A 26,985-nucleotide genomic window follows, 5' to 3' on the forward strand; every position below is an offset into this window, starting at 1 on the left:
ATTCTTGGTGAGTGAGGGAACCAGCCTGGAGAAGGGTGGCTAAGAAGAAGAGTCTGACTCCTGGGGCCAAAAACCTTGGAGAAATTATTCCACCCATAAAACTATGTTAAAAGAGATCAGTGAAAGATGTTAAAACCCAGCTTTAGGCAGAGGAGGCTGGTATAAACCTAGCAGTTTTATGAGACTGAATGTGTATGTTAACCCGTCCACATGCCAATTCTATCCACCTCACTTCCTCCTGCAACCACCCTAATTGAGGGCAGAAGAAGGAAAGGTGGAATGAGAAGATAATATTATATTTTCTTTTTTAAAATTTTGGATCAGTCTTATTCTTGTGTATGCTCCGTCCTGTCTGACTCTTTGCGGCCCCATGGACTGTACCCCACCAGGCTCCTCTGCCTGTGGTATTTTCCAGGCAAGACTACTGGGGTGGAATGCCATTTCCTACTCCAGGGGATCTTCCTGACCCAGGGATGAAACCCAAGTCTCTTGCATCTCCTGCATTAGCAGGTGGATTCTTTACCACTAGTACCACCTGGGAAGCCACCCAGTATTCTTGGGGTACCATTTATTTTTGACTTATCTGCATTAAAAAAAAAATATATATATATATAATATATAAATATATATATATATATTTTTTTTTGGCTGCATGGATTGTGGTATCTTAGTTCCCAGACTGAGGATAAAACCTGGCCCCCTGGCATTGGAAACTTAAGAGTCCTAACAACTGGAGAGCCAGGGAATATATGTATATATAAATATATATATTTATATATATATAATATATAAATATATATATATATATTTTTGGCTGCATGGATTGTGGTATCTTAGTTCCAAGACTGAGGATAAAACCTGGCCCCCTGGCATTGGAAACTTAAGAGTCCTAACAACTGGAGAGCCAGGGAATTCCCCTGCATTTTCTATTCAATAAACTTGGAAGTTGTCTTACTCTTGTGTTTGTACCACATATCTCTAGATATTCACCTTTTCCAGTCCCTCAACCCAAGTCCAGAGAATCTCAAATCTCCTCTTGGAAGACAAATTGCTTTGATGATCTTCTGATTCTAGAGTCTAGAGTCCAAATTCTACACCTTCATAGTTCTCTGAGCATTTTCTAGCTGGTCTGAGGACATCATAATAGTATTCATGTACATATAATCTGTATAGAGTATGATAATGTCTTTGTTTTTTTCTGGCACAAATTAAGAATTTCCTTAGGATAGATTCTTTAAGGAAAAACACCAAAAGACGTTTCACTCAAAGTAAAATAATGTTTTTTTCATCAATTCCAGTAAAGTTTGATTTTGGGAATCATAAGTGGGAGGGGTTGGGATAGGAAATTAATTAATTAATTTGGGATTTGCTGAAATGGTTCATAGTTTTTCAACTTTGAGTGTTTACTCTATTAGAGAATTTAAGCATCTGTGGATGGGCTGTGGAGCAATAGGGATGGGGGATGTACAGAGTTGGACAAGTGGGAATTGAGTGATCAGCTACAGTTTCCATTATCCTTAGCCTGGTGGTTCTGAAATGCCCTTGGGTGTTCACACAGGGTACAGTGAGGTAGGGAAGGCATTAAGGAAGCAGGAGTTGAGTGGAAAAGGCAAGTTAGGAGGCCTTGGTCAGTAGCTGCAGGAGGGAGAGGCCAGCGTACAGGGCACAGAGGCGGGGGAGGGTGTCTGGGTCCCATGTGTACTGGGGGCCGGATCTCTGCACTTCCAGGCCACTCAGCCCCACTAGGGCCTCTGTGAGGGTCAGTTCCTCTTCCCCAAGGGAGGAAAGCAGCTCAGGTCGCAGAGGGAATACACCCTCTTTATCCTGGAGGAAATTCTGTTCCATTGTGCTCTCCACCTGGAAGGAAGCAAAGTAGCATGAGAAGAAAGAACTGGAAACCTCTATTCCTTTCTCCCATCTCACAAAATCCACAAAGAGGGCTAACTTTCTCTCACTATAACCCCTTAGGTTACATTACATGACAACTCTGCCTGGGCTTTTTAACAGCCTTGTAGGAAGGGCAGTACATTTATTTTTAGGCCCCTTTTACAGAGGAGTGAATTGAGACTCAGAGACATTAAGATTGACTCACATCACTTGGCTAGGAATAAACCAAGCTAGAGTTTTCTGTCTCTTCTCCCAGGACCAGACTGAAAAACGCAGATAGTTGCCCAGAAATGCACTCCTCTACCTCTAGTTGCGAAATAGCAAATAGGAAGAAACATGGAGAGAAATGAGAAGCAGGCATGATCTCCTAGAATAAGACAGAGGCCCTGTAGGAGGGTTCTGTCATTAGGTTAGATTGTATCTTTCCGCCAGTTATAGCTGACTCCCTTCCAAAGTCTCCCTAACAGCTGCCATTTTTTTCTTACCAGCTTTAGCTGCACTGGTAGGATCTTTTTCTCCATGGATTTTACCAGCAGCTTCTGTTGGGCTTCACTTAGCTCTGGAGAAAAAAAGCAGAGGAAGAGATGTGTGTTGGTGCAAAGGGAACTACAAGTTCCAAGTGGGTGTACTTCCAGAATTTCAGCATTCACTGATTTATATGTTCACCCACGGTGGAATGCCTGTTCTGGGCCAGGCACCTTTGTTGGCCCAGAAAAAATCATGCTCACTCAAGGAATTTCTCCGCATTCTAGTGGAGAAGACAAAATAACGTGCAATTACAATGTAGGCTGTGACAGGAGCCATAGCTGAGGATCTACTTTGGTCTTGGTGTTTGAGGGCAGGTGTCTTCTTTTTTTTAAAATTAATTAATTAATCTGTCTGTGCTGGGTCTTAGTCGAGGCATGTGGAATCTAGTTCCCCGACCAGGGATCAAACCTGGACCCCCTGAATTGGGAGCATGGGGTCTTAGCCACCACCAGGGAAGCTCCTAGGGCAGCCTTCTTGAAGGAACAAACATCTCAGCTTACATGTGAAGGATCAGAGTGTTTTTCAAAGTGGGACAATGTTTCTTGCAGAGGGAAAAAGAATTCAGGGGTAAGATCAGAAGATGTTATCCTCAGATTAAAGCTATCAGATATTGAAATTAAAGTGATGAGCTTAGAGATATGCAGAAGTTTTAAATATATGGCTGATAAAACTAGGATTATTTCCCAACCTCTGTTAGCAAGACTAGGGTATGGCGACCATGTGAATCCTAAGGAATGAAACCAATTTTTTAGAATGAAATATAAACTACTTAACTGCAGTATAATTTGCCTGGCATTTATTTACTCATTCATTCATTCAAGAATTCATTTAGTGACTCATTCCTACTACTGAATAGGTGTATAAATGAAGACCTCATTCCCCACTTACCTGCTAGGGCTCCAAGGAAATAGAGGATGGCGTCCATAGCCCCCTTTGATAGCAGGACATTCTTTGGGAGTGCCTCCAGGGTCTCTTCATGTCCTTTGCCTAAAGCTTCTTCAAGCTGTGGGGAAAGCTGGGTGACTTAGGAGAACATGGGTAGAGCTCCCAGTGCCTGGCGCATGACAGTCCCTTGAGGTGTATTAACTCTCTCCATTTCCTTGTTTCTTTTTCAAGATATCAAGTCCTGAAAAGTATTAGACTCTTGGGTTCCTTGGTCCCTGAGTCTTGGACTCTGGAAAGGAAAGGTCCAGCCCCCTTCCAAAAGAAGGTTCTGCTGGCCTGCTGCCCACCTCTGTCGATCAGGGGGAAGCCTGGGAATCTGCACTGTTTGCCCATCTCCAAAGGGGCACAGGGCACAGTGGCGACCCTGGCAACCTGGGAGGGGGGCACTTGACCAGCCTTGGAGAAGGCATCCACTGCCGACTCCTCTGGCCACTGGCCATCTTCTGCCAGGTCTGTGGGATCCCCCAACAGCTCCCCCACCTCCATGTTCCCTGCATCTCCTGCCATTCCCTTGGGTCCTCACCGTCAGCTCCAGGTCTTGTAGCTCCTTTTTCTTCCCTAGGAGTTTGCTGAGGGAGCTGAGCAGGGAGCTCTTCCCTTCCAGGCTCAGTTTCTCCACTTCCTGGGTCTCCCTTTGAACCTCTTCTTTTAGGGTCCTGAAGTCCTCGTGTACCGCCCCTGTGGCAACAGCAGATGCGGCATCCTCTTCACCAGTTCAGTATGTGCGCTCCTGGCGGATCTCCTTCACTCAGCCCTGCTCAGGCCCCCAGGCTCTGCTCCCCCTGAGCTCTGCTCTCAGCTAGAGCCTGGCTTCTTTTTTTGCTTGACCAAGTTACACAGTTATAAAGTTATTCCCTAGACTTGACTTAAGGTGTTGAGTGGGGAGATGGGGAATCGAGGGGTGGGCCAGGACCCACAGTATCATCTAAACCAGGCGTTCATTCCCCCTGAGATTCTAGGCTCCGTCCCAGATCAGTAGACAACTGACTTCCCTTTCTCTAGGACCACCCCCTAAGAGTTGAGAAGGAAGGTCTATTTTCCCTTCTTAAGAGTCAGTTGACAAAGTGATTTTGGTGACTGGGTGAAGACCGGGAGGGGACTGCTCAGAAGTGTGTGCATGCTGCATGCCAAGTCGCTTCAGCCATGTCCAACTCTTCATGACCCTATGGACTGTAGCCCACCAGGCTCCTCTGTCCATGGATTCTCCAGGCAAGAATACCGGAGTGGGTTACCATGCCCTCCTCCAGGGGATCTTCCCAACTCAGGGATTGGACTTGCGTGTCTTATGTGTCCTACACTGGCAAGCAGATTCTTTAGCACTAGCAGCACCTGGGAAGCCCCAAGAGTAGTGGGTCTAAATCCAGGGACATGGGTCAGCTAGGGATAGCTCGAACCTTGGCCTGCCCCTCTAGGGGCCTGGCATCCTAGGAACATCCAGCCTGCTTTGGAAAGAGTGGGCTTCCTGGAAGTGGCTCCAAGCCCCACCACCAGGGACTCAGCACTTGTCTTCCTCTCCCTTCACCCCAAGGCTACTTCCACTGCCTTCCTGCCAACATGTAGGGAGAAACACAAATTTCCTTACCAACATCAGATGCCTGGATAACTGAAGGAAAAAAAAAAATCCAATTAGAAGGCAATCCTCCCAAACAGTAGCCATACCCAGGGAGTGGGACATGAATGGAGGTTAGGAAATACATCCTGTCTCCTGGGATGTCCCAGCTGACTTAAAGATACTCTTGTTCCATTTGTGGGAGGCAGAAATGGGGCAGCAGAGAAGCTAAGGCATTGTGAAAAGGGGCACTTGGATTGAGTTGGCATCACTGTGGCTCAGTGGCTCCCACCCCAGGCTCTGGGCAGCAGAGACGCAGACGTGCATGTGACAGGTTGTTATTACTAAGGCCTTGAGGACAGAGGTCGGAGGCATCTGACCACCTGGGAGTCTTGTCCAAAGACTTTCCCCCTTCCACTGCTTTTTCCTAAGCTATTGGAATCCCTGCCATGTTTCAGAGACAATAGTCTTTCTGAGATCTGCTCTGCCATATTCCTTTTCAGTCCCAGAGAGAAGGGAAGAAAAACATTAGAGTTTTAAAATCCTATCAAGAAAGTTGCCGTGAAATGACAGGAAACACTGGTGAACTTCTCGTCTTCTGGCTTTTCTGAAGACAGAAACAACACACATATGTCAGCATAAAACCTCTTTGTGCCTTTTTATCTAGAGCAGTTGTCAAGGCAGCTTTATCAGTGATCATTATAAAAACAGAGCTCATCCGCCTCTGCAATTTTGGGAACACACACTGTCTCCAGTATTGCTGCTTCTGATGGTGCCTTCCGGTCTCTTTCTGTTTCTCGGTCTCTCTTGGGCACATTTCTATGCCTCTTTCTGCCTTTCCTAAAGCTGAAGATGGATATTTTTAGAGCCTTGGGAAACAAAACCAGGGGGCTCCTTGGGGGCTTCTGGTATACCCTGTTAGAGGGTGCAGGATGTCAGCAGATAATGTCAGGGGTAGGGAGGAACACGTGGGGAACCAGGAAGCAATTTTTGCTTACCTCCGGGAGGGAAGGTGTGCATGTTATCATTGTAGATGTGTGGGATATCTGTAAGGAACAAGAGCGGGGAGGGCAGAAGGACTTTTAACAGCTGCCCCAACTTTCTTTCTCTGGCCTCAAGCCTATGAACTCTGCTAAAGGCTAAGAACCTGTCTTTGAATACCTCAACATTATCCCCGATCTGTCTCTACGGCTGGAAGTAATCTTTTCTTCCTCTGTAAATCTTTCCGTATGATATCACTATTTTCTACTTTGCATTCTAGTACTGGTATCTGTGTCTGTTTTCAGAACCAGACTTCTATTTTTTTGGCCACGTGGCATGCCAGATCTGAGTACCCTGTCCAGGGATCAAACCCAAGGCCTCTGCAATGGAGGTTCAGAGAGTTAACCGCTGGACCACCAGGAAACTGCTGGCCCCAGAATTCTTGAGAGCAGAGGCTGTGCTTGTTCATCTCTGTACTCCCTTCTCCCTACTAACAAAGGTGCCTAGCTAGCACTCAGGAGATGCTCAGAATCCAGGATTCCTCACTCCCAGAGCAGCCCCTACAGTTCTGTCTGTGGACGTTGGACCACAATACAATACAACCCCTTTACTCCTTCCCCAGTGTTGCCACAAGAGGGGAGCAGGATGCCTTAGGAGTGTGTGGGTAACTCTTGTCTGCAGGGGAAAACATGCTCACCCCACTCATCTTTGCCTTTGACCATCAGCTGTCTCACTCGAAATGCCAGGATGCAGCCCTTGGGGATGGTAACAGCCTCCTTGTGGTTTACGGATCCCTAGGAGTAGACAATGAGGATTTGTGAGTCAGCAGAGATCCTACATGTAAGATGTTGGAAGTGAGGGGGTAAAGGGCAAGTGGAAGGCCAGGCCCAAAAGCCTTTGGGGAGATAAGAAGTTAGGAACCCTTCAGTGCTGTCCCTGATCACCTTTCCATCCAGTGTGGAATGAGCTTCAGAGCTCTTCTGCTCATTTCTGCGGGTCACCCCTTTAATGACCTCTTTCTGTCTTCCGGGTTCAGACACATGAAGGAACTGGGCAGACCTGTTCATCACCTGCCTGCGCGTCCCTGTCCCACTTTAGAGCGTCCATCTAGGCCCTGGTTCCTTCTTCCTCTTGGCCATCTGTCCCATGATCACCTCCTTTAGGAAGCCTTCCATGATTAATCCTTACTCCTGGTGCCAACTCAGCCCTTGAATATTTACACAGTATGTTGTTATTCAGTTGCTAAATCATGACTGTCTCTTTGTGATCCCATGGACTGTAACATGCCAGGCTCCTCTCTCCTCTACTATCGCCCAGAATTCGTTCAAATTCATGTCCATTGAGTCGGTGATGCTATCTAACCATCTCATCCTCTACCACCTCCTTCAAAAGCCTTCAATCTTTCCCAGCATCAGAGTCTTTTCCAATGAGTCAGCTCTTTGTATCAGGTGGCCAAAGTATTGGAGCTTCAGCTTTAGCATCAGTCCTTCCAATGAATACTCAGGGTTGATTTACTTTAGGATTGACTGGTTTCATCTCCTTGCTTTTTTTTGGATCTATACTTACACAGCATAGATATACGTAAGTAAAGACTACTTATTTACATTGAATTTTCCAAGCCTGTATTCTCTGGCCTTTCACCTCTGTGTCTCCTTCATGAGACTGAGACCTTTCTGGCATCAAGGACGTCTTTCTTAAGACTGGGAGCACTGTAAGGGAAAACTGGTGACCGTGAGTTTCCCCTTCTCTTGTAGCTCCCTGTGGCAGCTGGCACAGGAATCTACCCAACCGGGCACCTTGACCATAGAGATGATTGGTTCCTGGCCAACTGGTGTCTGGATGTTGAAGAGCAAGGGGAGGGAGTGGGTCCTTTTCAGTATCCTGGGGTGAGGGGTACTGACTGGGCAAAGCAATGCAGCCTCTGAGGGTAAACTCAATGTAAGTGTGTGTGCGTGAAGCAAACCTGTAACCCCAACGGGGCAAAGAACGGGAGGGAAAAGCAGCCTTCGGCCCTGCCAGCTCTCTCCAGGGTCACCTCCTGCACGGCCTCCACTACTTCCATCACCACGAACAGGTTCTCTCCTCGCCTTCGCATCTCCTCCAGGAACGGGTGCTCTGCCATCAGCTTCCTGTGACAGGAGAAACGGAAGGGACCCGTCCAGAGCTTTTCCCCATCGGGGCCCTGCCCTTCTCTTTTCCTCTGTCATTCCCAGCAGTGAGGCACGGGGGTGTCGGGAAGCGTGAGGACTCTGGAGCAAGACAGGCTGGAACCCAGCTCTCCCGCCTCCTGGCAGGGCAGCTGCTCTGAGTCTGGGTTGCCTCATCTATAAAATGAGGATGATGACACCTACGTCCGGGGAGAGAGAGAGAGAGAGGGAGAGAGAGAGACTGGGGAATCCTCGGGCACAGCGCCTGGCCAAGAATGGGGTCTCGTGGTTGTTTCTTTCTCCTTTGGATTCCCCTCCTTTTCCTCCCTGTTCTTAGTTCTGTGCATCTCTCCTGGGGGGTCCTTTCTTTCTCTCCACTTTTATTTTTTAGCTTGTGCAATCTTAGTTCCCTGACCAGGGATTGAACCTAGGTTCCCTCCAATGAAAGCTCGGAGTCCTAACCACAGGACCACCAGGGAATTCCCTGCAATATAGAAGTATTAACACGGCCAGACGGCACATTAGATCTCTCCCAGGTGCATTTTGACAAAATCCTCTCCCTCACCCTGCCAAGTCCATCCACTCTGTTGTCCTCAAGACTTTGAGTCCATTCAGCCCTTTTCTTTCTGTCTGCTCCTCCCTACTGAGTTTATCTCTCTGATAGGCAGTGGAACAGAGTCTTGCCTGGTCTGCCTGCCTTCCCTGTTCTTTATCCTCTGACACACTTCCTCCGTCTGGCCAGATTAATCATGGCACATCAGAGCATCGTCAAGTCTCCTTGTACATGGTACAGCATAGATGTGTCCTTGGCCTGGGTCCTCCATGGTCTTGGCTCTCCCTACATTTCTCCCTTGTTTTACTCTTACCTGCTTCTGCCAAACTGGCTATTCATGGCCCCTATAGGTTAAAACAATTTTTTTTAATGGATGGATTGCATTTATTTATTTATTTTGGCCACGCTGTGTAGCATGTGGGATCTTAGTTCCCTGACTATGGATGGAACCCACACCCCCTGCATTGGAAGCTTGGAGTCTTAACCATTGGACTATCAGGGAAGTCCTGTCGCTATAGGTTTTGAGATTTCTCACCTGTGTGCCTTTGTAATGGCATTCTCCCAGCCCTGCAAGTCCAATTTCTGATAATCTTTCAAGGCCTTCCCTAGGGCTTCCCTGCTGGCTCAGATAGTAAATAATCCACCTGCAATGCAGGAGACCCGGGTTCCATCCCTGAGTTGGGAAAATCCCCTGGAGAAGGGAATGGAGAAGGGAATGGCTACCCACTCCAGTATTTTTGCCTGGAGAATTCCATGGAAGAAGAGCCTGGTGGATACGATTGAGTGACTAACACTTTCACACTTTCAAGGCCTAGGTTGTGGGCTGCCTCCTCCGTGAAGTCTGTTCCCATTTCCCCAGCACACAAAACTCAGGCAAAGCCCTCCTCTGGCACTTACATTTCTAGCCTTGGATTAGAGTTACTGTTGTACATGTCCCCCCACTCTGAAATCACAAGGCAAAGGTGTTCTCGTGCAGTCCAGCACCTAATAGAGTGCTTTGTACTCAGGCAGGTTGAGTTTAGTGCATGATTCCCCAAGCACCTCAGCCCTTTCTTTTTGCCTCCCCAGCACTCACCTCCTTTCAACCACCACTTAACTACTTAAAAAGTCAGTTCCCTTGTCAAGTCAAACATCTGAGGAAACCCAGCAGACACAGCAACTGCCACACCCCTTGTGCTGCTGGGGCAGCGTTCCTGAGCGCTGCTCCCTTCGGGTTGGGGCTGGGTAGGGGGCTTTGTTTACTCAAGGAGAATGGTGTGCTCAAGTCTCAGTAGGGAGCATTTAAGGTTTCTTCCCTTTTTAGTGTATTTTCATAGAATCTTATGGAAGGGAAAAAAACCCTAAAGAATTTCATCGAACACTTATCATTTTTCAGGAGAGAAAGCTGAAGCGAAGTGACTTTTCCAAGGCCACACAATTCTTAAGTGTGAAAACACTCATCCTCGGGTGTTCTCGTGAGAGTGGGGAGGTGGTGGAAGGATGGGGGTGGGGTTGAGGGGAGTGGTTAGGAAATGGCCCGGAAGCACCCACAGGCTGAAGGGTCGTCTTCAAGAGCTCCTCTGGGGTGACCATGGGTGAAAGTTCAGTGTGAGGGCCCTGCCCGTGGACTCAAGGCCCAGAGCACCCTTCCACCGCACAGCTTTGCCCCAAGTCTCACCGCTCCTGGTGCAAGGTCTCTAGAGCCTTGGGTGCCACACTGAGGGTCTGGACCTCCAGGGTGCTGTTCTGGGACAGGCCAGCTGTCCCCTTCACCTTGACTGTCTTTGGCACGTCCACCTCTCCCTCCACTCGGGCGTCCAACATATTCTTAAAGCCAAAGTTCCCGGAATCTGTTGGGTCTGCAGGAGGGAGAAGATGAAGGGGGCTGGGCTGAGAGGCGCTTCCTCCTCCCTGCCTCCTTCGAGAACTTTCTGGCTAGAGGATTCCCACCCCTGTCCGCTGGGCAGAGACAGCTTCAGGTCCTCCTGGTTGGCCGGCTCCAGCCCGTCCCTCGGTCCCCAAGTCCGTGGCCAAGGCTGACCTGAAGGAGAGCTGCCAGGTTCGAGAATGTCCAGGAAGGTGTAGTCGGTGCGGATATACCGGGCACCCCAGAAGAGGGTGCTCTTCCGCTTCCTCAGGACCAGGCAGAAGGGATGGAAGCGCTTGAAGTCTATGAGGCTGTCCAGGGGTGTCAGGTCCCCTCGAGGGTTTAGTTGTCTGGTCAGGGCCCGGGTGACATTTTCAAACATGGTCATTGTCTCTGTATGGGGAGGGAAAGTGACAAGTTGGGAGGAAGGGTGACATCTTCCACCAAGACAGGTCCATGGGCTCTGGGGTAGGGTATGCCCTTAAAGACGCCTGAATCCTCAGGATGTCAGAGCTGAAAGGGACCAGAGGAGTCTTCGTTTATGGTGAGGAAATGAGGCCCTGAGAGCTGAAACAACTTGCCCGGCTACAAGGCTGGCTAGAGGAGGCAGCCCTCCCCTCTCGTTGTGAAGGGCTCTTTGCTCAGTCCCTGCTCACTGTCTTCATGGACCTGGAGCCTGACTGGCACATCTCATTAATGTGGAAGTAAAGCTCCTTTCAGTCAGCCACGCCCACCTTGTCTCCCCACCAGTGAACCGTGAAAACCACCACCTGGGGAACCTGGGGGAGGGACGCAGCCACCCCTGGGGCCTAGGAGGACCCAGGGGACAGTGCTGCTCACCCCGTTGCTCTTTCTTTGGGTGGGAGTCACTTCCCTGTATCTTAATGTCGCCCTGCTCCTGGCTCACAGCTGTGGGTAGACCCACTTCCCTCCTGGCACCACTCAACAGATCCAGACATCTTGCTGCTCTTTGCTCTTGCCCCATCTACTTGTAATACCTCCTCTTCCATCTGGAATCCCTGTTTGTCCTTTAAGACTCACTTTGGGTTACTTTGGGTCACTCCTCTGTGACCCCTTCCTTCCCTGCTTCCAGCAGCCAGTGACTCTATCCCATGTCCCCAAAGCACTGTGTACATGCCCTTCTGAAACACCTGCCACCTCATGTGGCTGTGATCTGTTTACTTGACCCTCACCTATTTGACCGTGACCTCCCCGAGGCCAGGAAGTGGGTCTTAGTCATCTCTGTGGCCTCAGCTCCAAGCACAGTGCCCAGTGCAGACACGGAGCTTGACAAGTGTGTGTGGAAAGAATGAATGAAGAAATGCAGCCCTGTGGCTCAGATGGTAAAGAATCTGCCTGCAATGCAGGAGACACGGGTTTGATCCCTGGGTCGGGAAGATCCTCTGGAGGAGGGCCTGGCAACCCACTGCAGGATTCTTGCTGGGAAAATCCCATGGACAGAGGAGCCTGGTGGGCTACAGTCCAAAGAGTTGCAGAGTCAGACATGACTGAAGCAACTAATGCTGGGAGACATAAGCTAGGATCAGAGGGCCCTGGAGAGTGCGGGGCCTGCATTAGGTTCATGGCCTCCAGAGGTTCATGGCCTCTGGTCTCTGCCTTTGAGGTTCAAGTCCAGGTGTTTTAGCTGGTCAGCCAGCTGGCCCAGCTGAATTATCCCCAGGGGTGGAACAGGACATACCAGCTGGATGGAAACCACCTCATACCCGCTGTGGGAACCTCACAGAGTCAGGGAGGCCGGGGGCACACTCACAGGTACATGGGGCCATTCTGCCAACCATACAACCATGCTCCAATGTGCTTTTTTAATCCCTCATTCCTTGGAGGGCTCAGGTGGGACAGGCAACCTGGCCAGCCAGGAAAGTCTTGGGTGACTGCTGTCTCCTTCTCACCAGAGAAGTGCTCACGGGGCCACCTTTCCCTTCCCTCCCCAAGGCCAGTCAAGATTCCTACCCCATGGACTTCCCTGGTGGTCCAGTGGCTAAGACTCCATGCTCCCAATCAATGCAGGGGGCCCCAGGTTCGACCCCTGGTCAGGGAACTAGATCCCACATGCTGCAACTAAAAGATGTAGCAAGCCCCAGTGCAGCCAAATAAATAAATAAGTACTAAAAAAAAAAAAAAAGCATTTCTACCCCATTGGGCCCTATGGGACTCCTAGGCCCTTCCTGTCCCACCCCTAGAACCCCCACTGCCCTCTACCCCTGGTGTCATCAAGTTCTTACCAGGGAGCAGTGCTGGGTCCTGTCTGGCAGCTGGGTCTTGGGTAAAGGTCAGGAGCCCTCTGGGTCTGTGGGCTGAGAGAATGACTGTCCCTCACCAGGTCAGGCTGTGGCTTTATGCCTCTGTGGAGGCAAGGATGTAGGCTTCCAGGGACCCCGCCTGCCCCAGTGACCCCACCCCTCAGCTGCTCCACTTCCAGGAGAACAGCATCAACCTGTTCCACGTGCGCCCTGCCCCGGGCCCTGGCCTCCTGAGGGCTGAGGGGGTGGGTGAGGTGCTGCCAGGCAGGTGCCAGCGTGGGTGGGGGAGAGGTGGCGACTGAAGTTTGGCTTGACAGGCTGAGAACAGTGGAAGGAAGGCACCTTGGAGGGGGCTGCAGAAAGAGGCAGTGGGGACAGGCAGGGGTGTGTGTGTGTGTGTGTTCACATGCGTGTGTGTGATGTGGGACAGGCATGTCTGTTTTATCATCATGGTCATCAGGAAGCATCTAGGATTCATGATGAGGCCTTGTGGGTGTGATGAGGGGATAAGAAATCCTGTGTGTCTTCAGATTCCAACAACAAGCAGAGCAGCTAGAAAAACTGTCCTCTGCCTTGTTTGTCAAACAGGGACCTAACTATGGCACTGCTAGAAGCTTATGTCTGTGTAGGGGGAGACGGAGATACACCAAACGTTTCTCTGCGTTGCTTCCTGTTCAGCATCTCTGTACCTCACGTAGTATTGTACATACACATACGCATAGACAGAGGCCCAGTGGAGTTAATGGAAGAGCCCACAATGTGTATTTGCTGTGGGAATTCAGACTCCTCACCATTGGTTACTCAGGTCTTGCTCTCATCTTCTTTTAAGTGAAGTGTAGTTTTTGAAAATGTTATTGTATAGTGGATTGACAATGCTGTGCTGGTTTCAGGTATACAGCAAAGTGACTCAGTTATACATATATGCACATATTCTTTTTCGTATTCTTTCCCATTATAGTGTACTGTAGGATCCTGAATATAGCTCCCTGTGCTGTACAGTAGGACCTGGTTGTCTGTTTTATATGTAGTAGTTTGTATCTGCTAACCCCAAACTCCCAATTTATCCCTCCCCATCAAAGTCTTGCTCTTATCTTAAATCTCTGCCTGGAAGGAATTGTGAAGGAGACTTTACACACATGACAGGTCCCTAGATGACAAATCAAGACACTCACAAGCAAAGCTCCTATGTTGTTGGGATCTGTGACTGTCCATCCGCACGTAAATCTGAACACCACTGAGCCTTCATGCTCTCACCTCTTGGCTCTCCTCAATATCACCCACCAAAACTGAAATGTGACCTTGAAGGCCATGAAGAGTAAGTTAGGTCTTTACTGGAGGTTTTCTTGAGGGGTTGGTGGTGAATGGGAGAGATGAGATCACATCACCCTCAGCCAAGGTTTTAAAAACTTAACTACTTCACCTTTATCCCGAGAGTCTCAGTTAGTATGTCAGCTGCTCCCAAATCTCTCTCCTCTGGGTCCTGAAACAAGACAAGACCTTGCCCTTGCTAGGCCTCTGGTTCCTGCCTCCTATCTTTCTTTTTTAAATTGATTTTTGTGTATTGACTTTATATGAATACAACTTCGTTTTTGTTTTTGTTTTTTTTAATTATTACTTAAAAGATTTTTGGGCTGTACTGGGTCTTTGCTGCTGCATGCAGGCTTTCTCAAGTTGTGATGCATGGGCCTCTCATGGCGGTGGTTTCTCTTGTTGCGGTGTGCTGGCTCTCAGGGGTGTGGGGCTCAGGAGTTGCTGCACACAGGCTTAGTTGGCCCCCAACATGAGGGGTCTTTCTGGCCCAGGGATCTAACCTGTGTCCTCTGTTTTTGCAGGTGGATTCTTAACCACTGGACCACAAAGGAAGCTCCCAACCTTGTTTTTAAAAAACTTTTTGGCCGCAACCTGCAGCACGTGGGAATCTTAGTTCCCTGACCAGGGATCCAACCCACACCCCCTGTGTTGGAGGGTGTGTCTTAACCACTGGACCATCAGGGATGTCCCCTGCCTCTGTCTTTTGGTTTACCTCTTTTTCTACCTACCCACTCTCATCTTGTGTAGCTATCTAATACCTCCTCCTTCAACAGCTCTAACCATCATCACCTTAAGCAAACATCCCTTTCCTTAGGAGAAGAAAAGGTGGGAGCTGGAGTGTGTGGGAGGGCTGTCATTAGTCATGCAGTTCCCATCATGAGTGCACGTGTATGCAGAAATGTGTGTCTGTGTAATATCCTCTCCACGTTTCGTTTCCTGGTTCTTCCTGGATTTTCATCTTTTCCTCTCTATAGCTCTTATTCAGCACATGGATGTGATTCTATAGCAACCAGCATGTGGTCCTGGGCTGTGCAGTCTCCCATCCCTTAATAAGTTCCAGAGTAGGTGGCCCCCCTCCCCACCTTCTCAGCCCACCACTGTCTTGGCCAGACTTTGGGGAGTTTCTTCCTGGTGTCTATCTTCCTCCCACTGACTGCAAGTCAAGGTTCAGCTCGTTCTCCAGAGATTTGGAGAACAGTGGTTTCAGGAAGTCATGCCTGGGGACTTCCGTGGAGGTCCAATGGTCAAGAATCTCACACGTCTACTGCAGGGGGCACAGGTTCAATTCCTGGTTGGGGAACTAAGATCCCACATGCTGTGCAGCGTGGCCAAAAAAAAAAAAAAAAAAAAGTCACACCTGTATCTGCTCTTCCTGAGAACCCCCAAAATCCATCTAGCCAGCTTTCTCTCCTCGGGCCTAGCAGTATTGCTCCTTTATTTCTCATGCCATCCTTCTTTCATTCTGAACTCTACCAGGCTTGCTCCCACCGACCTCCATCCTATTGCTCCATTCCCCACACTGCCTGATGGTGTTGCAAGCAGGAGTCTTTGAGGGTTCAAGGCACAGAGAAGAAATAAGGGTTTGTGAGGCTAACCGGTTGAATGTCTTGTGCTTTTGGCATAAAAACATCTCTGTCAGCTCGTCCCCGTGCTGCTCCTCTCATCCACCCCAGGTATCCTGTCTTTCTGTCAACCTCCCCCTCTACCCCGCCCCCATCACTACCAGTTCCTCAAGAAAACCTCTGGTAAAAGCATTAGGAAGAGACCACAGAATTCCTCTGGGGCTTCTCAGGTGGCGCAGTGGTAAGGAATCAGCCTGCCAATGCAGGAGATGTGACGCAAGAGACCTGGGTTCCATCCCTGGGTCAGGAAGATCTCCTGCAGAAGGAAATGGCAATCTACTCCAGTATTTTTGCCTGGAAAATTCCATGGACAGAGAAGCCTGGTGGAGCATGAGCTGCAAAAAGTACAACACACACACACAGAATCCCTTTAGGGTTCAGAGACTTCTTTTCCTTAGAGTCCTTGTTTATGTTCAGGGGAATCTGGGACACAATTGTACTGGAGGAAACTTAAACTGTACTAATGTGTAAGAACGCTTTAGGTCAATTAAGAGAGATTTGTTGAAACAGGAGCCAGGGTGGGGCAGCTGTGCTGATGCAAGAAACAGGCTTTGCTCTCTATCTCCCTCTGGTGGTAAATTAGGGAAGGTAATGGGTGATAATCACCCCTGAGCTTTGCGCCACGCTTGTGATTTGTGTGTTTCTGCTAGGAGATGGAGGATCAGCCAAGGGGATCAGGAAAGGGAATCCACTTAGGGGAGGAAGCCCCAGCCACCTGTTCTCTGAAAACCTGAGCCACAGAGTGCACTGCAAACCCTGCAGACAGATACAGACATTGGGACAGGGCATTACTTCCTTATCCACTTTCTTCATTTATGCAATGTGTAGGTAGACCAGATGACTTCCCAGGTGGCGCTAGTGATAAAGAATATATCTGCCAATGCAGGAGATATGAGACACAGGTTCCTGGGAAGATCCCCTGGAGGAAGAAATGGCAACCCACTACAGTATTCTTGCGTGGAGAATTCCATGGACAGAGGAGCCTGGTGAGCTACAGTCCATAGGGTTGCAAAGAGTTGGACATGACTGAAGCCACTTAGCACACATATGTAGGCCAGAGCCCATGTATTGTATAGCTTGCCAGGATCCTCTGTCCTCCATTATTCCCAGAGTCTGCTCAAATTGATATCCATTAAGTCTGTGATGCTATCTAACCATCTTATCCTCTGCTACCCCCTTCTCCAAATTGAAGGCAAAAGGAGGAGGATTTGGGAAGGCTGGAGCATTTAGGGGAAGTGACCCCCTGCCCAGACATGCTTCTAGACCTTTGCTGAGTAAAAGGAGGTGGACTAGCTAGGGATGAAGGCAGGCCAGAGTGATGGAGGAACAGAAAAAAATGTGCCCCTAAGGCATCGTGTTTTATATTTCTCCTGGGAGGTTGGAAGTTTTGGGGTGCAGATTTCAGATTGTGAGATGAATGAAATAAAACCCCAGACTCTTTTCTTATCCCTTAAAAACCTTTAAGTTTTCTTCCCAAATTCCCAAATCAGCTTTGGAGCCCAAAACATCTCCCAAATTCTGGCTGAGCAGACATTGGTCAATGGCCTGTGATACTTACTCAAATCAAAGTTATGCTGAAGAACTGAAGAAACGCATCAAACTCAATGTCCAACTTTAAGGTGCCCTCGCAGCCCTCGCTGCCCCCAGCCCTCTGCTGCCAGGTTCCCTAACTGTCAGGCTGAAGATGCAGCTGCATCAAGGGCTGGAACTCCATCCATTCCTTGGCTGATGAAAGAGAAACTTTCCTCCTCAGTTGTGATTCCAAGGCTCTCCAGACGGGACAGAGTCTCCAGAGCCTGGTTAAAGAGACTGAGTCCCAGGTGGAGCCTTTGAAACTCTGCCTCCAGGAAAACTTGGAGACGAAGCTCCTCTCCATTTCTCCAGCTTCCTCAGATCTGTGCCAAGCCCTACTCTGTTTTCCCCTGTTCCAACTGGGAAAAGCCAGGTGTTGTTGGCCACACCTGAAAGATAGCAAGGATGGCACGGAAGACACAGAGCGGTGACGAGGCCCTGGGCTCCTGGGTATAGTGGGGTGGGGTCCATCCCTTTGTATGTCAAGGTTGCAGAGTTCAACCAGGGCTGGGTGACCTTCAGCTCCTCACCCTAAAAGCCCCTGGGCAGCTTGAAGCGAAGACAGAAGAGCACTGCCTCCTACTGGAAGAATTTGTTCCAGCATGGTCACCACCTGCATGGTAGAGAATAAACATCACAGGGTGCTTTGCATCTGGGGACCTACCAACTTCAGAGATAGTCTGCAGTAAAATTTTAAATTTCAGTCCCTGCCCCTTCCTTGACCCCTTCTACCCCTTTGTGAGAAGAAATGGGCATGTGTTAAGAATCTAGGGATCTGCGATCTGTAGAGAGCTCTGCCAAGGGCCTGCTGTGTGGCCTGGGAGAAGTACCCTCTGCTCTCTGGTCCAGAGTGCTCATCCTGAGAGAGGGGGAGGAACTGGGTGCTCCCACATCCTTTCTAGTGTTCAAGTTTACCTTTGTTGTCATCCCTGACATCCACTGTGCAATCCTCAGATCCTCACCAACTCTGCCTGTTGAAGGAAGACTTTTGCCATGGACATGGCCAGCAGCTGCTGCTGCTCTTGGTTCAGCTCTGCAGAGGGTACAGGAGTGGTGATGGCATGAGGGACAGGGGCATGCTCTCTCCCTCTCTGGTGGGCAGGGGATTGTAAGGCAGCTCTGGGAGTTGGGGCTTGCATGTGTGTGTGTGTGATGTGTGTGTTTGTTTGTTGGGGGTGCCGCAGATTCACTCCCCTCCAGGAGAGGATAAGAGGAGATTCTTAAAAGAATATATTCCCCTCTCCATTGGGAAAAATGAGTGGGAGTTGGGGTGGGGTAGGAAGACGTGCACCTCTTATTTTTCTTTGGAGGGGACAACTGGAGCTTGGACCCTGAGTCATTCTGCTTTGTTGCTTGGTACCACAGCTGGCTTGATGGGCATGCAAGCTGTGCACGGGTCCCATGCTTAGTTAAACTCTGCTGTTGTTAAGTTAGGGCTTCCCTGTTGGCTCCACGGTAAAGAATCTGCCTGCCAATGCAGGAAACATGGCTTTGATCCCTGAGCTGGGGAGATCCCCTGGAGAAGGAAATGGCAACTTATTCCAGTATTCTTGCCTGGGAAGTCCCATGGACAGAAGAGCCTGGTGGGCTACAGTCCATGGAGTCCCAAAGAGTTGGATACGACTTAGTGACTAAAAGGACAACAGTTGTCATCTTAAATAATAACCCAATAAATTTTTAACATATTTCTCATTTTGCACTGGGACTCGTAAATTATGCTTCAGGTCCTCCATCTTGGTACCACTGGGCCTAGTCCCGTAGGACCGTCAACCACATCAGTAACTCACCCCACTCCCACTCCCGACCCTTACAGCCCAGAGCCTCCACAGGGAGAGGATGTATTCAGCCAGTATGGGGCTGAGTTTGCCAGAAGTCTCCTACAGTCATTTGAGGACTGAGTCCCCGGGCCTGCCACTCGGACTCCCAGAACTTCTGGCTTGTTAAGATCCAGGCCCCCCTCATCCATATGGTAGAGAGGTGAGAACTGGTCAGCTAGATATTCCCGTAGTTAAGAGAGACAGGGAGTTCTGTGAGGGAGAAACAGGTCTCCCCACTGAGAGTGAGGGCTCCCTCGGGGCAGGAGTCTAATCTCCACCTTTGCATAAAGAAGCCTCCCTTAAATTGGATGTGCTTGCCGAGATCTCCCAGAGGAGGCCAGTCCCGCCCAATCCGACCTGCGTCTGGCCCCTGCGTCCCTAGCCCCAACCCAGGCCGCCCACACCCGCCTCAAGCTGAGTTAAGCCCCGCCCTCATTGCGTTGTCCCGCCCCCACCACCTGGCCCCGCCCTCAGCACCGAAGGTCTAGCCATCACCAGCACCCCAACTCCGCCCTCAGAGACCCAAACCTGGCCCCCAGCCGTTCTAAGCCCCGCCGTCCTGCAGTCACCACTGCAGCGTGCTCCGGAACTCCCGTGTCGCCCCATCCCCTACTACTACTACTAAGTCGCTTCAGTCGTGTCCGACTCTGTGCGACCCCACAGACGGAAGCCCGCCAGGCTCCGCCATCCCTGGGATTCTCCAGGCAAGAACACTGGAGTGGGTTGCCATTTCCTTCTCCAATGCATGAAAGTGAAAAGTGAAAGTGAAGTCGCTCAGTCGTGTCCGACTCTTCGCGACCCCATGGTCTGCAGCCTACCAGGCTCCTCCGTCCATGGGATTTTCCCGGCAAGAGTACTGGAGTGGGGTGCCATCGCCTTCTCCGCGCCCCACCCCCAGCCTCCCGCAATCCTGCCCACTCCGCCTCGGCCCCGTCCCCGAGAGCCCCGGCCCCGCCCCCGAGAGCCCCGGCCCTGCCCCCGGGCGCCCCGGCCCCGCCCCCGCGAGGCCCAGGGCTCCGGTAGCCTGTGCACCTGGCCCAGCGGCGCCAGCAGCAACTCCTCCACCTCAGCCTGTGGCTCCCGAAACCCCGTGGGCCCTCCGGGGAACGGCTCAGGCCCAGATAGAGCTTTGAGTACAGGACAGCAGTGACCAGAACCCTACCCTGTGTCTACTTCCATGAAACTTCACCCGAAAGGCCTGCCGCTCACAGGCACTTGAGTGTGGGGTTTGGTGTTCTGGTCCTCCCTCAAGAAGCCCTCCCCAGGGAAAGAGGATCAAATCAGGGCCTCTTGTGGGGTGACGGAGGAGCTCAACTCCTTACAGTATTTTTCGATGGGTGTTGAGGATCCTGCTCAGGGGAAAGGACATTACAGGCAACTGCAACAGAAGCAGAAGGACTGAGAGCCCTAAGGGTAGAAGCGTCCTCCTGCCCCGAGGTGCAACCCAGCCTCATCCTGCCTGGCCCAGTGGTGGTGGAGGCTGGGCGCAGGGAGAGGATGCACTTAAAGGCCCAAGAAACCCATGGCTGGGATTCCTGACGTCACTACATCCTGTCAAATCTGCGGGACCCCTCTGCATCCCAGCCACCATCACCCCAAGGGACTCTGGGAATGAGGTCCTCACTTGAGCAGTTTCTTTCCTTTGCTGGAAAAGGGGGGTCTTTGTGTCCCTCTCGCCTTCTAAGACTTTGCCCACCTTTTCCAAGCCTCCATCATATTATGGGGTGGGAGGGAAGAAAAGTCCTTCAATTTCTCTCACCTTCAGATGGGAACAACATCAGGTTCTGGTCCTTGAATAGGAACATGTCTGTAGGGATCAGAAATGGGGCACTGACTCCCTGCCTCCATCTTCTCTGTCCCACTCTCCTCGCCACATATACCCACATAGTGTGGTCTCGGAGAGGGGAGGAGTGGTGTGAGGTGTATGCTTTAGGGAGCTGCACAGAAAGAGTTGGAAGGGGCTGAGAAGGGGGTCTAAGGTCATCAGTTAGTTTGGGGAGCAGAATTTAAAGAGGAATGGAAGACCTCCACCTCCCAGATTTCAGCCCTGAGGCTGGGGGACCAGCCCTGGCTGCATGCCTCCCCTCTTCTCCTTCGTGTTCACCCAGCTTCCACCTGGCACACCCCCCACCCCCTTCCCCCTAATGACTACTGCTTGGGGCACGCTGAGGGTGGTGATGGGACCGAGAGAGCCCTGGGGAAAGACAGGCCATCAAGGGGCAGGTGGTGCAGGGGGGAACATGGGAGAGAAATGAAGACAGGGGAACCTGGCAGATGGGGTGAGAACTCTGGCAGGAGGTGGAGCTGTGAGGGGAAAGCACCGGTTGGCGGTTGGCGTCTCAAAGCCTGGGTTTTGCTCACAGATTCCCCACCAAGAAGCTGGTGACCCACTGGATTTTTCCCAGGTAGTTTCTTAAACACATGAAGTGGGGACTGCAGCAGCAATGTAGCCTAACCTCACAGGATTCCTGTGAGATAATAGATGGAAAAGTCCTTAGAAAAGAGGAGAAAAGAGCAGGGGAAACTTCCTGGTGGCCCAGTGGTTAAGAATCTGCCTTGAAATGGAGGTGACTCCGGTTGCATCCTTGGTTGGGGAACTAAGATCCTACCTGCTGCAGAACAACAAAGCCCAAGCGCTGCAACTACTGAGCCCTGCACTCTAGAGCCTATGTGCTGCAACTAAGATCCAATGCAGCCAAATAAATACATATTATAAAAGATGTGGTATTATAAAAGATGCCCAGCAGCAGTGAGGAGGGGGATGGAGCTAGCCCTCCTGTCTGGCTCCCTTCAGCATCTCACAGCCTCGGTCACCATGTACAGATAGGTTCTCCCCATGCTCCTGAAGCTTCTTCAGCTTCTTGAGCTGGGTGGAGTGGAGCTGGCTCTGAGCGGGTGGAGCTCTCTTCCTGTCCACGTCCAGCTCTCTCAGTGGCACCCCTGGGTCCACCCTTCCCTCAACCCATTCCCTGGGAAGGGAGTGTGTGTATCATCCGGGACAGGAGGCCTGTGGATTCTAGTCCTGGAAGAACCAGGACACCTCACTCTCTATGTGACCTTGGACAACCCACCACCCTTTTCTGGGCTGTGTGTATTGATGGCTGTGGTGCATGGGCTTCTCACTGTGGCGGCTTCTCTTGTTGCGGAGCGTGGGCTCTAGCGTTTGCAGGCTTCAGCAGTCACAGCATGCAGGCTCAGCAGTGGTGGTGCGTGGGCTAGTTGCTCTGTGGCATGAGGAATCTTCCCAAATCAGGCATGGAACCCATGTCCCTTGCATTGGCAGGTGAATTCTTAACCACCGGACCAATAAAGAAGTCCTACTGAAAGTATTTTTAAGAACTCAAAAAGCAACGCAGTAGGGCCCTGTAGTGTCATCTTTTCTTAAAAAAATATATTGAAGTACAGTTGATTTACAATGTTATGTTAGCTTCTAGTGTACATCAATGATTCATATATATATACATATACAATGTATAACACACATATATATATGTGTAGGCGTATATATATATTCTTTTTCATATCCTTTTCCATTATGATTTATTACAGGATGTTGAATATAGTCCTTGTACTATACAGTAAGACCTTGCTATTTATCTGTTTTATATATAATAGTTTGCATCTGCTAATCCCAAATTCCCAATCCATCTCTCCCCTACCCTTCTCTTCCTTGGCAACCACAAGTCTGATCTCTATGTCTCTAAGTCTGTTTTTGTTTCATAGATAAGTTCATTTGTGTCATATTTTAGATTCCATGCATAAGTGATATCATATGGTATTTATTTTTCTTTCTGATTTTATTTAGTATGATAATCTCTAGGTCCACCAATGTTTCTGCAAATGGCATTATTTCATTTAGTTCTTTTTTATGGCCGAGTAGTATTCCATTGCATCTATGTACCACATCTTCTTTATCCACTCTTCTGTCGATGGACGTTGAAGTTTCTATGTCTTGTTTATTGTAAATAGTGCTGCAATAAGCATTGGGGTGCAAATTACATTTTTTTTTTCAGATATATGCCCAGGAATGGGATTGCCGAATCATATGGCAATTCTATTTTTAGTTTTCTGAGGAACCTCTGTACTGTTCTCCATAGTGACTGCACCAATTTACATGTGAAGAAAGAAAATGAAAGTGAAAGTCACTCAGTCACGTCCAACTCTTTGCGACCCCATGAACTAGACAGTCCATGGCATTCTGCAGGCCAGAATATTGGAGTGGGTAGCCTTTCCCTTCTCCAGGGGATCTTCCTAACCCAGGGATCCAACCGGCATCTCCTTCATTGCAGGCAGATTCTTTACCAGCTGAGCTACCAGGGAAACCCAGCCATTTCCTTCTCCAATACTTTACATGTAATGTCTTCTAAATGGCCCTGTGTGGACAAAAGCTTCTTCCCACCTCAAAATGGCAAAAATGTGTAATATCAATCTCCTTGACTTTGAGTTACTTGCAAAAAAGGTTAAATCTTGGAGCGTTCACTCCCAGGGATAGGCAGCAGATGATGCATTTGAGAAAGTTTCCCTCCCATCGGGGCAGAATTATTAATGAAATGAAGATCTCTGCCCGCTCTGATAGCCTGCACTGCTTGGGGCGAGGGCATGTCCCTTGGTGCCAAACTCTTTGGCTGGCCTGCAAACTGCAAATTCATCCCTTCTTAGGTTTTCCAGATCATTCTTAATGCTGAGGTTTTGGGTGTCGAGGGAATTTTGACATTTGTTGCTGCCTGTGACAGAGATATTCACTGGGAGCCCTACGACTGCAGCTTTGTTGATCTCAGAGTCTTTTCTTGATTCTCCAAGACAGACACTATGCCTCTGTGATTTCCCCCACACATTCTTTGAGAGAACCTTTCCTGATGGCTTGACTTTGCATGATAGGGGTCCTTAACCCCTAAAATGAAAGAATAAAATGAATGAAAATTGAGGGCTGACCTCCGACGTTAGTTTTAGTATGGGGACTTGAGTTGCTGTTTTTAACATTCTAAAAGAGGAAGATAGTGATCGTCATAAGTGCAGAAGAGAGTAGAGACCGGTAGGAGATGAACTGGATTCCAGGGAACTGAAGCAGGTGCGTCGGTGTGATGTTGACCATGGGACATTAAACGGGGGCAGAGAAGGATCATGATGTTCTGACTCAGGTGCTGGAGAGGCATCTTCACTCACCTGAAGAGCTGTTCCAGGAGCGACTGGGCTCTCTGCACAGCCCCAGGGCAGGTCTTGGTCCCTTGGGAGGACGGTATGAGGATACAGCGCTGGTAGAATGAGCATTTTCCAATAGTCATTCTGCGTTATTTATTATAGACAGAGCCCAGGCAAGCAACAAAGACCCAGTGCAGCCATAAATAAATTAATTAAAAATAATACTTCAGTAATGTCTCTCCCTGCTGTCAGGCTGTTGATTTTCCCCGCTGTTGTTCTATCTGTGATGAGCTTTTTTCCTATTTCAAATAGGAATGTTTGTATGCGGGAACCTATTGTATGCAGGAAGCCATAGTTGCAATATTATTAGAACTCTATGTAAAAAAAGATTTTCAAAAATAGGCAAAATAAATGGGTTCTCTGTGAGTGCTCCTGTGAACAAAGTGCCTGAGCCAGAGTGAGTATTTGCTTTAGATGTCCCTTCTGGGCTCTCATGACCCCTGTTCATGCCTCTGTCATCACCAAGGGAAGGGAAAGTCGCTCAGTCATATCCGACTCTTTGCGACCCCACGGACCACACAGTCCATGGAATTCTCCAGGCCAGAACACTGGAGTGGGTAGCCTTTCTGTTCTAAAGGTGATCTTCCCAATCCAGGGATTGAATCCCGCATTGCAGGCGGATTCTTTACCAGCTGAGCCACAAGGGAAGCCCCCTTGTCATCACTAACTGATATGCTAATTGTCATCACTGATACATAGTCAGGTCCCCATGGATGGGCACCACGACTCCCTTCTCTTTGTACCTGCATCAATAAATGTTTATGAAATGAGCAAGTGGACTTGTGGCATTGTCTGTGGCAGCTCAGATACTTTGCACTGTCTGCGTGATTTTCTGCCTTCCTGGTTTGCGAAATCATTCCTCACAGGACGCTGAGGGTGCTGATAACAGAGCCTCAGAGAGATGAGGGGAAACCGTGTCTAAGTTGGAACTCCCCGTAGTCTAATGGGGGAGGGACTTGGAAGAAGGTGCCTGGTTCTCCCTCCTGGTTTTGATACCGACACTCTCTCATCACCTGGCTTCTCAGCTGGCGCTAGTGGTAAAAAACACGTTTGCCAATGCAGGAGACATAAGAGATGCGGGTTTAATCCCTGGTTAGGGAAGATCCCCTGGAGGAGGGCATGGCAACCCACTCCAGTATTTTTGCCTGGAGAATCCCATGGACAGAGGAACTTGGCAGGCTACGGTCCATAGGGCTGCAAAGAGTTGGACATGACTGAGCGACTTAGCAGCAGCAGCAGCTGCTCATTCAGGGTTGCATTTGGTAGGTCTGCACGGGAGGCCAGGACAGGAAGGGTGGGGCTGTGCCCCACCTGCTGCTTCTTAACTGTCTCCCTCAGTTCCCGTGAACTCAGTTTGTTCTCTCTCCACTTCCTTTGGTAGCTAACCAGGCGTTGTGTGGGCTTCGTCTGGGGGATGTCTTGGCCTCACCAGCATCTAAGCTCTGCAAAGAGAAAGGACCCTATTTCTTCCATTAGCCTAGGGGTTCCCTGAGAGTTAGGGTCATAGCTTTCCTCCTCAGATGGGGACTCCCTGAGGGTAGCGTCTGCTTTCTCTGCCGCTCCAGGTTTTGCTCTGTAGGCAGGAAGAAGCTGCTGATGGAAAGGCTGAGTGAGGGACTCTCCTGTGCTCCCACCCCCACCCACCGCCTGCAGGCTCCAGGATGCTGATTGTGGATGACAAGCCAGGACCTGCCTTCCTGGGTTCTCACATCAAAGGTGGACTAGGCATGTGGCTGGGCTCTCTCAGTACCTGGCAGTTTTATTCCTAGCTCCAGCACCCCTTGGAGGAGAGTTTGGTTTCAACAGAGCATGTCTCCCTTATCTCTGTACCAGGCAGAAGGGCCAGAAGCAGGGAACAAAAATCCGGCTGCCATGCCAGGGCCCCTGTGGCATTTTGGAACTCTGGCTCTATGACCTCTGGTCCCTGGTAGAGGTGAGGATGGGGGTGAAACCAGGTGTGCCACCACTTCCTGCCTGCTCAGAGGATACCCAGAGGCCAAGGTGCTGAGGAAAGGGCTTAGGGATTCAGTGACTGTTGTCTCAGCGGGTGTTTCTTGCAGTCTGTGGGTGCCCAACTTTGTTCAGTCGAAGCTACAGTGTTTTAAAAAATTATTCATTTATTTATTAGTTTTTGGTTTCACTGGGTCTTCACTGCTGTGTGTGGGCTTTCTCCAGTCGCCGTGTGCAGGCTTCTCAGTGCAGTGACTTCTCTAGTTGTGGACCACAGGCTCTAGGACATGGGCTCAGTGGCTGTGGTGCGTGGGTTTAGTTGCCCCACAAGATATGGAATCTTCCCAGACCAAGGATCAAACCCATGTCCCCTGCATTGGCAGGCAGGTTCTTTTTTGGCTGCGCTGGGTCTTAGTTCGTTGCAGCATGAGAAATCTCTTAGTTGTGGCATGCAGGATCTAGTTCCTCAACCAGGGATCGAACCCAGGGCCCCTGCATTAGGAGCTCGTAGACTCAGCCACTGGACAACCAGGGAAGTCCAAAGTTACAGCATTTGATGTTCCCCTTGCACCAAGTTCTGCCTCAGAGACCCTAACTGGCCTGGGTGATGGGGTCGCTCTCTGGGGAAGAGAGCCACAGCAGCCCCCCACCTCCCCACCCCTGTGACCTCCCCAGCCTGCCCCCCGTCTTCTGCCCCGGTTGTCCTCCCTTCCCTCCTGTCCTAGTTCCAGAGGGAAAGGAATTTGAGCCAGAGGGGAGCCATGGCGATAACTGGTGGGATGTTTACTATCCAGAGCTCCAGGACCGCTTCTGATCT

At 49.9% G+C, this 26,985-nt stretch overlaps 1 protein-coding gene and 1 long non-coding RNA gene across 2 annotated transcripts; both read right to left on the minus strand.

Annotated features, from left to right (window-relative positions):
- Positions 1-1,341: 1,341 nt before the first annotated feature.
- Positions 1,342-10,824, minus strand: GSDMA (gasdermin A). The gene is made up of 11 exons (XM_055579969.1): positions 10,611-10,824; positions 10,248-10,428; positions 7,854-8,019; positions 6,588-6,684; positions 5,908-5,955; positions 5,490-5,516; positions 4,943-4,963; positions 3,884-4,038; positions 3,304-3,418; positions 2,373-2,446; positions 1,342-1,857 (listed from the first exon to the last, which is right to left on the minus strand). Exons 1-11 carry the CDS (start codon positions 10,822-10,824, stop codon positions 1,615-1,617), a joined length of 1,341 nt encoding a protein of 446 aa, XP_055435944.1. The 3' UTR covers positions 1,342-1,614.
- A 6,259-nt stretch (positions 10,825-17,083) lies between these two features.
- On the minus strand, positions 17,084-19,958 carry LOC129651261 (uncharacterized). Its single transcript, XR_008714076.1, has 3 exons — positions 19,838-19,958; positions 18,118-18,235; positions 17,084-17,815 (listed from the first exon to the last, which is right to left on the minus strand). It is a non-coding gene; the product is annotated as an uncharacterized LOC129651261 (long non-coding RNA).
- Between the last annotated feature and the right edge of the window lie 7,027 nt (positions 19,959-26,985).

The sequence above is a fragment of the Bubalus kerabau genome, chromosome 4 (assembly GCF_029407905.1).
Source record: "Bubalus kerabau isolate K-KA32 ecotype Philippines breed swamp buffalo chromosome 4, PCC_UOA_SB_1v2, whole genome shotgun sequence".
Classification (NCBI taxonomy): Eukaryota; Metazoa; Chordata; class Mammalia; order Artiodactyla; family Bovidae; genus Bubalus; species Bubalus kerabau.